The following is an 11106-nucleotide window of genomic DNA, read 5'->3' as shown; positions in this document are numbered from 1 at the left end:
CCATTTTTGAGTTTTAGTTGAACACAGAGAAATCTCACTTTTTCTGCTAAAAATAACTCAGATCAGTGCAACTAGTCGCAACCTCAAAGGTGAGTCAGGCTTGCAAGAACTCAGAGCCTTGGGGGTTGAGAGTCCCAGATGCTGTTTAATTATCTTAGGGTGACACCCCGTATCTGCAAGTTCCAGATGTTCATGCAAGATAAAGCCATGTGTTTTGTTTCTGTTTTTATTTTTTATTTTTTTTGCTTCCGTAGGCCTCACCGCCAGCCGCCCGCCAAGCCGCTCCGCACATGCACTTCGGGGAGCCCAGGAGGCCGGCAAATTCAGTCGCCCAAGCCGCCCGGGCCGCGCGGCGCGGACGCACGCCCAGACTCGCGCGATCCGGAATGAACCATCTATGCCCGCCGAGGGGGGGATGGCGGGTCAGCTCCGCGCGGAGTCAGGGCCCGGACCCTGGGAGTCCCGAAGCAGCGCGGCCTGGAATACCTTCTCGCAGGACGACCGGGGAGGGGCGGCTTTGCCAGGGCGGGCAGGAGCTGCGGGCGGGGTCAGCCTTCTCGCAGATTCCACACCTCTTCCCTCCACCCCCCCCCCGGCGGTGAACTCGGCTGCAAGGCCCGGGGCCCACCGTTCCCGCTCCAAGGTTTCCCACCCGGGTTGGGGCGTGGAGATCGCGGCGGCCGGGTGCACCGTGCGGGAGGTGGGGGACGGGGTCGGGGTGTCTGGCGCCCGTTGGGCCCACGCGGTGCGCGCGCGGGGTCGTCCCAGGAGGGACCCGTGGCCCCATCACAGACCTCGCGCGTCCCACCGCCCCCTGGCCTCCGGGACCGCACATCCCGCGTGGGCTCGCATGGCGGACAAGAAACTGGTGGTGGTGTTTGGAGCCACAGGTGAGCGAGCGCAGCCCCGCGGAGCCCAGGGTGGGTGGATGGGGCCTGGAGAGAGGGTGCTGCGTCTCGAACCCCTGACCCGGCTGGGGCTGGGGGTGGGGTGGGGCCGGGATGGGGGCAGCACCTGGGCGCACAGCCCCCATCCCGGGAGGGAGATTTAGTTTTGGTACTATGTTCACGTGCCACTTAGTACCAAAACTAAATCTCCCTCCCACCTCCGTCCTGACAACCCCACCCATCACTGTCATCAAGTTTCTAGAGTATCCTACCAGGTTAGAGAGACACAAAGATTATTTTTTTAAATGGTAAAAGGTCTTATTTTGCCCCCATCTGTTTTTTTTTTTTTTCTTTCCTGTATATGTTTTTAAAATCATAGAACAGGGGAGCCTGGGTGGCTCAGTTGGTTAAGCAACTGCCTTCGGCTCAGGTCATGATCCTGGAGTTTCAGGATCAAGTCCCGCATCAGGCTCCCTGCTCAGCAGGGAGTCTGCTTCTCCCTCCGACCCTCCCTCCTCTCATGTGCTCTCTCTCTCTCTCTCTCATTCTTTCTCTCAAATAAATAAAAATCTTAAAAAAAATAAAAATAAAATCATACAACAACTTCAGGTATACAGCACATACCGTACAATTCACCCATTTAAAGTGTGCAGTTCGCTGATGTCTAAGTATATGCACAGAGCTCTCTGGCCATCACCACAGGCCGTTTTAGAACATTTCGTCACTCCCAAAGGAAACCTCATACCCACTAGCTTTTCTCTGGACTTTCCCCAGCCCCTGGTAGCCATCAGTCTACTTTCTGTCTGTAGATTTGCTCATTCTGGACATTTCCTGTAAATGAAATCATACAGGATGTCGCCTTTCACTTGGCATCATGTTTTTGAGGTTCATCCACTTTGGGTTTTTTTGTTTGTTTGTTTTTTGGGTTTGGGGTGGGGAGGAGGAGCAGAGGGAGAGGGAGAGAGAGAATCTTAAGCAGGCTCCGTACCCAGTGCGACCCTGGAATCACTACCTGATCCGAAATCAAAAGTCAGATGCTTAACCCACCGAGCCACGCAGGCGCCCCAAGGTTCACCCACTTTTCAGCATGTATCAGTACCCCACTTCTTTTTATAGCCGAATAATATTCCATTTTATGGTAGACCACATCATGTTGATCCACTCATCCATTGATGGACATTTGATTTGTTTCCACCTTTTGGCTATTGTGAATGCTGCCGGGAACATTTCAAGTACAAATTTTCATGTAGACAAGTTTTTAATTTGGGGGGTACATGCTTAGACTGGAATTGCTGGATCATATGGTAACTCTGTGTCTAGCCCTTTGAGAAACTACCAGACTGTTTTTCAAAGTGACTGCACCATTTTACATTCCCACCAGTACTGTGTGAGGGTAGTTGTACTTCTGCACCTTACCTTTTCCACTCCAGGAGAGTTCATGTTCACCTGTGCAAGTCATACATACAGATCTGCCACATTCTTTTCAATCACTTTGGCATGGATCGATCACTTATTTAACCAGATTTTTTCTTTCTTTCTTTCTTTTTTATTTTAGATTTTATTTATTTGAGAGAGAGCATGAGCAGGAGGGAAGGGTAGAGGGAGAAGCAGACTCCCCGCTGAGCAGGGAGCCCGACTATTTAACCAGATTCTTACCCAAGGACACGTCATTTGTCTACAAATTTCCACTATTGCAAATAGTGCTACAGCCAATTTTCTTATACGGGGTCGGGGTGTCTGGCGTATATATTTGTCGCCTTTTGTGAATCCATCCATATATTTATGGATGATTTTTATTTTATTCCTTTTGATGATTTTACTTTTTGTCATTTTCTCAGTCATTTTTATTTTAATTTTTTAATTTTATTATTTTTTAAAGATGTTATTTTATTTGAGAGAGAGAGACAGCGAGAGAGGGAACACAAGCAGGGGGAGTGGGAGAGGGAGAAGCAGGCCTCCCCCTGAGCAGGGAGCCCGATGTGGGGCTCGATCCCAGGATCCTGGGATCATGACCCAAGCCGAAGGCAGACGCTTAACAACTGAGCCACCCAGGCGCCCCTCTCAGTCATTTTTAAATCTATTTTAAAGGTTTTTTTTTAATTTTTAAAAAATTTTTAAGTCATGTCTGCACCCAAAGTAGGGCTCAAACTCATGACCCTGAGATCAAGAGTTGCATGCTCTTTTGACTGGGACAGCCTGGGGCCCCTCAGTCTTTTAAAAAAAAAAAAAAGGGAAGAAGATGGTAGGTAATACTATATTTCTTAAGCTAAAGGGTGGGTACATGGGTTTTGACATCCCTTTGTGTATGCGTTAAATATTGTAATACATTTTACTTATATATTTTGTACAAGTAAACTCATGACTCTGAGGTTGCTCTTTCTACCTCCCAAGCAGCCAGCTGCCCCATAATACATTTTAAACATTTTTTAAAAGATTTTATTTATTTATTTATCAGAGAGAGAAAGAGAGCACAAGCAGGGGGAGCGGCAGGCAGAGGGAGAGGGAGAAGCAGGCTCCCCACTGAGCAAGGAGCCCGATGCATCCAGGACACCGGAATCATGACCTGAGCCAAAGGCAGCCGCTTAACCGACTAACCCACTCAGGTGTCCCACATATCAAACATTTGATAAAAGGTGTGATGCCTGCTAAAACATGGAGGAACTTTGAAAACAGTATGCTAAGTGAAAGAAGCCAGACACAGCAGACTATATATTGTATGATCCCATTTGTGTGAAACATCCAGAATAGGCAGATGGATCGAGACAGAAAGTAGATGAGTGGTTTCCAGGGCTGAGAGGGAGGGCAATAGGGAGTGAGTGCTGATGGGCATGGGTTTTCTTGGGGGGTGGGAGGAATGAAATGTTCTCAAATTGACTGTGATGATGGTTGCATGCTCTGAATATACAAAAAACCACTGCACTGTACGTTTTATGTATTTATTTGACCTGAAGCAGCGAGTCTTACTGGTGAAATTCGAGGCAAGTATAATGCATGCATGGTGGGAGAAGTCTCAGTTGCCCAGTATAAGTATTTGTTTACTCTGGGTAAAATCAGCCAACTAGTATATGGATTTTCCAAAACACTTTTTAAATAAATACACATTATCTACCCTTTAAAAGGTGAGTGAATTCTATCTCAATAAAGCTGTTATTTTTTAAATGGTGTAAGGCGTTCAGTGAGGATCACAGGTGAAAAGCGTCTGGGTATCTGGCTGGTGGGGAGCGTTCCCTTCGGGGCTTCCCCTGAGCAGGACCCCCAGGCAGGTCCCACCCTGCAGGTCTTTCTGTCTCTTTACAGGTGCTCAGGGGGGCTCAGTGGCCCGGACGCTCCTGGAAGATGGGACATTCAGGGTTCGAGTGGTGACGCGGGACCCTGGGCAGAAGGCAGCAAAGGAGCTGAGGCTGCAGGGTGCAGAGGTGGTCCAAGGAGACCAGGATGACAAGGCCAGCATGGAGCTGGCCCTTAGTGGGGCCCATGCTGCCTTCATTGTGACCAACTACTGGGAAAACTGCAGCCAGGAGCAGGAGGTCAAGCAGGTGAGGGCAGGTGGGAAGATGTGGGGAGGCTGGCCTAGGAGCAGGGCATCTTACAAGGAGCTCCCTGGGACGCAGCTCCAACTTCTAGAGAGGGGCTGATCCTGCCTGTGACCACTGTCCACTGCAGGCCTTTTCCTTCCTCTTCCATGCAGTCCTCCTGGACTTTAATGAGTACGGGAGGCAGCTGCTTCCTCTTCCAGTAACTTTTGCTTAGATGTCATTCAGACACCATAGTTTGCCCTTTCAAAGTGTATTAATTCAGTGTATACTCTCAAAGTTGTGCAGCCATCACCACCACCTAATTCCAGAATATCTTGTCACCCTGAAAAGAAACCCGTACCTATTAGCAGTCACTCCCAGTTCCTCCCTCCCCCAGCCCACTTTGTCATCCAGTAACTTTTTACTTTCTAAAAAACCAACTCTGTTGACCTATCATTTTGTGATAATAAGATGCACACATTTTAATTGTACTGTTGGATAAAATTTGAATATAAATATACTCACATATTACCAATCTAATCAGAACACATTTCCATCAGCCCAGAAAGTCCCCGTGTCCCCTTTGATGTGTTGTATGTTTCGGTTTATTCTGTTTTCCATGCACATTCTCTCTAGTTAGTCGGTTATTGAGCCCAGGCGGCACGGGGAGGGATAGGAAACAGAGAACGTGAAACGTGGCCATCGTTCTATCCCACTGAAGATGGGGACACTTGCACAGGGCCCGTCACACACAGGTACTCAGGGATCTGTGGAATGTGGTGGCAGAGGAGAGTCCCCTGCTGACTGGCCAGCACATTAGCTTTCAGCCCTGCGTCATCCACAGCCCTGCTTTGGACGTGGGCCTTCCGTGCCCTGGGCTTTGTTAGGAAAAAGGGCCTTCGTAAAATAAAGGGAGATTGGACTGCACCACTGGTCTCCAGACTTGTTTTTAGCCTTGATATTGTTTTTGATTTTTTTTTTTTTTTACTTGACAGACACAGCAAGAGAGGGAACACAAACAGGGGGAGTGGGAGAGGGAGAAGCAGGCTTCCTGCCGAGCAGGGCTCGATCCCAGGACCCTGGGACCATGACCTGAGCCGAAGGCAGACACTTAACGACTGAGCCACCCAGGCGCCCCTTGATATTGTCTTTGAATACATCTTATGTGGAAGCCCATCCCACAAAGTGGAGAGCACAGCTTTTCTGATGGATGGCAGCCTTGGCTCATTATCCCAACTGCCTATGTTCGCATCCCGTGGCCGCCATTACAAGCCAAGTGGCTTAAAACAACAGGAACTGACTCTTCTCCGGTCTGGGGGCCAGAAGTCCAAAATCAGGGAGCCTTCAGAAGGAGGGTCTAAGGGCGATTCCACTCCTTGCCTCTTCCAGCTTCTGGTGGCTGCTGCCTCTCCTCATGGCCACATCCCCGCAGTCTCTACCTTCATGTGGCCTACTCCTCTCCATGTCTCCTCTTCAGTCTCTTATAGGGACCCTTGTCCTCAGATAGAGGGCCCACATGGGATGATACCAAGTTCCTTAACTATATCTGCAGATTTTTCCCAAATAAGGTCACATTCACAGGTTCTGGGGGTTAGGATGTGCACATATCTTTTTGGAGGCCACCGTTCAACCCCCTACACATTCTTATGTGGTAGGTGGTGTGGCTGTCCCAGTTTAACCGCTGCCAGAAGGTTAGGTCGCTGGTCCAGGATCTCGAGGCTAGTGCATTGCAGAGCAGGTGTGGCCCCTGAGCATTATTTGTGCTTCATCCCTGAGCTGTACCACCTCCTTAGCGGCCTGCTGAGGCCCTTCAAGGAGCATGGCTTTGCATGGAGCAGGCAGAGGTGGGAGAGCTCCGTGCAGCCCTCTCCCAAGCAGAAGACCTACCCCCACCCGTCACAGTGCACATGGGTGGGCCGCAGTTGAGCATATCGGGAAGTACAACCACCTGGGTGATCTGGAGAAGTAACGCTAAGACAGAAGGCTCACAGTGGTGTGTGAGAGGGCGCGGTACCACGTGCGAGCATCATTCCAGAAGAGGGAGCCTTATCAGAGGGTGAAGTGGTGTCGGCCTCTTAGCATCAGGCACAGTGGCAACGGGGGTGGGAGAGCCAGGGCTCTGACTGGGGACACACATCTTCCCTCTTAGCTTTGTGTCTTCTCCTTTCCTTCTCACCAGGGAAAGCTGCTGGCCGATCTGGCCAAGCGCCTGGGCCTTCACTACGTGGTCTACAGCGGCCTGGAGAACATCAAGAGGCTGACGGCTGGGAAACTGGCAGCAGGCCACTTTGATGGCAAAGGGGAGGTAGAGGAATATTTCCGGGACATTGGAGTTCCCATGACCAGTGTGCGGCTGTCCTGCTATTTTGAGAACCTCCTCTCCTACTTCCTGCCCCAGAAAGCACCTGATGGAAAGAGCTACTTGCTGAGTGAGTGCCCTTCCTCCTTCCTGAGCGTCCACTCTGAGGAGTGCTGTGGGTGTTGTAGAAAACAGGCTTGTCCTCAGATGGTTCCAGGTCCAAGCCCTGGTTCCCTCATGTTAGGCCTGTGACTTTGCACAAAGCATGTAACTTCGCTGGGCCTCTGCTTCCTGCTCTGTGAAATGGGTGTGACTGACTCTTGCAGGGGCAATGAGAAAATCTATCAGGAGGCAGTCATGCGATGCTTCGTCCTAGAGACGAGCACACCTGTTACTTCTCCTTTGGGAGTAAGGAGAGGACTTGGAGGATCAGGTCCAGTGGTAGGTGTCACAGAGTAGGAAAGCGCTTTCTTCTCCGTCTGTAAATGGGCTACAGGGAACCTTAGGCAGCTTGTGTCCTGTGGTTGGCCAGGGTCCTCAGCCGGCCATCCCTCCCCTGTGCGTGAACAGCAGGGACGGTGAGCAGTCTGGGCCTGGTGTTGGCACACTGGCATCGCCCTTTTATAGTTTGCAGAGCTGGTCGGGGATACCTCTTGTGTTCCGACTCTAGCTGAGCTCTGTTCCCACAAGGTCTCTGGGTGATGGGCAGCTGTGGTGGACCCTTCTCATGGGTGTGGAAAGCATCAGGACCCAAGTGCTCCTGCTCTGCCTTCCCAGCCACCAGACCACCTTGGCAGGTAGAGTCACCCACCGACTCCACACATTTAGGGAGCACCTGCCATGTGCCACTCTGGGCCAGTCCCTGGCCGTGGCATCCGGCATTCCTGTTAGCATAGCTGGCTTTCCAGGTCAGGAATCCCAGATACCACAGAGTGCACGGGGGCCGGCGGCTTGGGAGCAGCCCCTTCATTTCCTTCCCGTTCCTGTCTCAGCCCCGGGAGGGTAGGCAGGCCCAGCGTTTGCCCCACTCTGTAAATGGAGCAACCAGGGCTCAGGGCGTAAACAGGGGCCAAGGTGGCAGAGCTCGGATCGCATCCCGTTTCCTGAGTGAAGCCCACTGCCACTGTGCTGACCTGTGCCCGTGTCCTGGCGGTGGGCATGGCAGCAACATGTGCTAGCACACCCCTCCCCCCCCCCAGGCTTGCCCATGGGTGATGTGCCCATGGATGGCATATCTGTGACCGACCTGGGTCCCGTGGTGCTCAGCCTGCTGAAGATGCCGGAAGAATACGTTGGCCGGAACATTGGGCTCAGCACCTGCAAGCACACAGCAGCAGAGTACGCCGCCCTGCTCTCCAAGCACACCGGGAAGGCCGTGCGCAACGCCAAGGTGGGCTCCCGCAGCCCTGGGCCCGGGATGGGTGCCGTCCCAGCTCCCACCAGGGGGCTCTGGCACCCCGGTCTGGTCACTCTCACCCCTAGTGGGGGCTTTATGGGTGGTAGGGAAGCAGTGTCTCGGGCAGCCCCCTCACTCCGGGCAGGGTAAATCTTAATTCTTATCACTGTGAACCTTTGTCATGCTGTACTTGGGAGCCAGGTCTGGCTTAGACAGTTGACTAACTAGCGAGGAAGTTTCCAGGAAGAGGGGATACGAAGGTCCAAGGCAAGGCATGAACACAAAGGGGTGCTGGGCTTCTCTGGGGTGTGACTTGAGGGAGGGAAGGGGAAGGAGACCAGAGAGATGGGCCCCACCCTGTCTCCTCTTGGCCTGGCTGGGAGGGTGGGAGGCCCTCTGGCCCCCTCTCCCCGCTGACCCTCAGTCTTCCTGTTCAGAACCCCGGGTGCCTTGTTTCTTATTGGTTCTTCCCATTATGGTAGTGAGACTGACTTAGTAAAGAAATTTTATTAAAGAAAATCTGGGAAACTCCCAAGTCATTGAAAGATAAAAACCACCCCCAGAGCCCCCAGACCCGAGCAGAGCAATGATGGGGACGCCATGGCAGGGCGTGTTTCAGGTGGGTCAGACTCCCCAGACTCAGATCCTGCTCTCAGCCCTTAACACCCACCAGTGTGTGACCTTGAGGCACAGTCCCAGATCCTCTCTGCCTCAGTATCCTCATCTATAAAATGGTTGTATGAATAGTATCTCCTTCCCTGGTTGTTAGGACTGAACGGAATAATTGATGTTAAGTGCTTCCTTAGTGCAAGGAGGTGCTCTAGAAAACATGCCCTAAATGGCCGTGCATTACATCTCAACAAGAAAGGTCTGATGCAGCTGTGGAGGATTTCAGGAGCTGAGTTGACATTCAGTTTCGTCAGGAAAAGGGAATAGCTTTGGTTTTTGAGCAAGAAAGTGATGTTTGCAGAGTTCTGGTTTGGAAAGGGCTGAGAAGTTTCCATCTCATGATCTCAAAAGAACTCAAAAGGATTTATGATTTTTTTTTTTAAGTAATACCTACACGCAATGTGGGGCTCTAACTCATGACCCCAGCATCAAGGGTCGCACACTCTTCTGACTGAACCAGCCAGGCGCCCCTTGAAAGAACAGGATTTAAGTTGACTTAAAACAGTGGTTTTTGAACTTTTAATCTTTTTAGTAGAAGGGTTTTCAGATGAACTTACTGGAAAGGACTTGGGTCGGGACTGGGTTGCCCACAGCTGGGGTGACAGAGATGCTGACAGACCCAACAGACTCCCCTCTGTTTCTAGACGACTCCGGAGGACTACGAGAAGTATGGCTTCCCTGGCGCCCGGGACCTGGCCAACATGTTCCGTTTCTATGCCCTGAAACCTGACCGTGACATCGAACTGACCCTGAGGCTCAACCCCAAGGCCAGGACGCTGGACCAGTGGCTGGAGCAGCACAAAGGAGACTTTGCTGGTCTCTGACCCTGCCACCTCTCAGCCCCGTCTGGGGGCATGGGGAGGTGTCACAGTGATCCGTTCTTGTGTTACAAAAAAAATTATTTTTTAAATAAAGGCCATTGTTCTCACAGATGGGTTCCAAAAGAAGAGGACTTTGTTTCAGGGACTGGGGTTGGGGTGGCAGCTGCTGGGGCATGAAAATTCCAAAAGGAAGCATCAAGTGGTGGGGGCCCAGCACCCCTCCCCTGCCGGGGGCGGGAAGGCTCAAGACACAGGATATAAATGCAGTTATAAGTTTCATCCAGTAGGTGGGAGACAGCGCTGTGACCACAGCTCTGACCGCTGCTTCGACTACATTGGACTGTCCAGGGCACAGAGGGGATTCCCTAAGCCAGCCAACAAGCCATGCCTGTTGACAGCTGGTGAGGCCAACTGCATGTTCCTTCTTGGAGCTTGAAGGTGTCACCCTCCGGGGTGGGGCCTTCCCCCTTTTGCGGCAGCCCTGAGATGTGGGTGATCTTCAGAATAGGCCAGGCAGAACATGTGAAGGGCAGTGAAAGACTGTGGAGCCGAGGTCGCCATGATTGCACACCGCTGAAAACGGGTGATGCGCTTAGAGCAAAGGCTGGGGGAGGCAAAGTCAAGGAAGTGACAGCGAGGCCTCACTGGTGGTGTGCGCACAGGCTTGGAATGGCAGGGCTCGTTTGACTTCTCCTGCTCACTTTAGAAAAGAGGAAGGTCAACGCCCAGAGAACACAGGTCATGTACCAGAGGCCCCATGGCAGGCTTGTTTTTCGTCTACAGATTTGCATAACCTCCATCCTACCGAAGTCCCACCACATACATTCAATCCATTGATTACTTGAAAGAGCATTTGTTTGACAACCTAAATACAACGTTAACCAAAAAGGTTATGCTCTCCTCCTTCAGGAGCTTAGGTTGGTGGGAGAACCAGATACAAATATGCATAAATACTTATAGATTGACACAGGGCTGCAGAGAAGAGGTGGCACAGATAATAATGGGAGGAGGGGGCCTACTTTAGGGGGACAGGGACAGCCTCTGAGGTCTGAGGGAAGGGCAGCAAGCCCCTCTTCCCCCACAGGGCAGGAAGACTGTGACAGTGTGGGCTTCCAAGAGAATGACAGGCCATCTGCATCCAGCCCTATGTGAGCCAAGTCCCCCAGGTCTCAGGGTGGGAAATTCACCTGCTTGGGGCTGAGACTCACTGTGATGAGATCCGAGAGTGGCCGGAGGTCAGTACGGAGCCTGGGAGGAGCCCCAGGTGCAGAGCAAACCAGCGAGCCCACACTGGGTTCCAAAGTGACAGGACCTGGGCACATCGCTGAGCCTCACCAGTTTGCTTACCTGGTGCTACCTGGCCAGTCTGTTCCAAGGGCACCATGAGATCGTTTGTGAAAGCAGTGTCTGACACCTCTGGGTCACCTTCCCTCTCCTGATACACACGGTCAAACCCTCCTAGGCTCCAGTGCCCTTCGGCCTGTTCTCTGTCCCTTGTAAAGGGTGGCACCCACTGACC

At 51.9% G+C, this 11106-nt stretch overlaps 1 protein-coding gene across 2 annotated transcripts; it reads left to right on the top strand.

Moving 5' to 3' along the window:
* The first annotated feature begins 279 nt into the window (after positions 1–279).
* Positions 280–9698, top strand: NMRAL1 (NmrA like redox sensor 1). Of its 2 annotated transcripts, XM_027609726.2 has the most exons (5): positions 288–890; positions 4185–4423; positions 6582–6831; positions 7901–8091; positions 9411–9698. In XM_027609726.2, exons 1-5 carry the CDS (start codon positions 398–400, stop codon positions 9588–9590), a joined length of 1353 nt encoding a protein of 450 aa, XP_027465527.2. In that variant the 5' UTR covers positions 288–397; the 3' UTR covers positions 9591–9698. The 2 variants fall into 2 exon arrangements, with proteins under 2 accessions (XP_027465528.2, XP_027465527.2); XM_027609727.2 differs by lacking the exon at positions 7901–8091 and having other exon boundaries at positions 280–890; positions 9411–9639.
* Positions 9699–11106: the final 1408 nt, after the last annotated feature.

This window comes from Zalophus californianus, chromosome 10 (genome assembly GCF_009762305.2).
Source record: "Zalophus californianus isolate mZalCal1 chromosome 10, mZalCal1.pri.v2, whole genome shotgun sequence".
NCBI lineage: Eukaryota > Metazoa > Chordata > Mammalia > Carnivora > Otariidae > Zalophus > Zalophus californianus.
The sequence above is the reverse complement of the archived record's forward strand: the minus strand, read 5'-3'. Positions and strand labels throughout refer to the sequence as shown.

What these genes read in the sequence shown, in the direction of transcription:
- NMRAL1 (XM_027609726.2), top strand. Translation starts at nt 398, where the DNA reads ATGCCCGCCGAGGGGGGGATGGCGGGTCAGCTCCGCGCGGAGTCAGGG. An exon ending in AGGAGCAGGAGGTCAAGCAG is followed by an intron (nt 4,424 to 6,581) that starts GTGAGGGCAGGT and finishes CCTTCTCACCAG; the next exon opens with GGAAAGCTGCTGGCCGATCT. An exon ending in AGGCCGTGCGCAACGCCAAG is followed by an intron (nt 8,092 to 9,410) that starts GTGGGCTCCCGC and finishes CTCTGTTTCTAG; the next exon opens with ACGACTCCGGAGGACTACGA.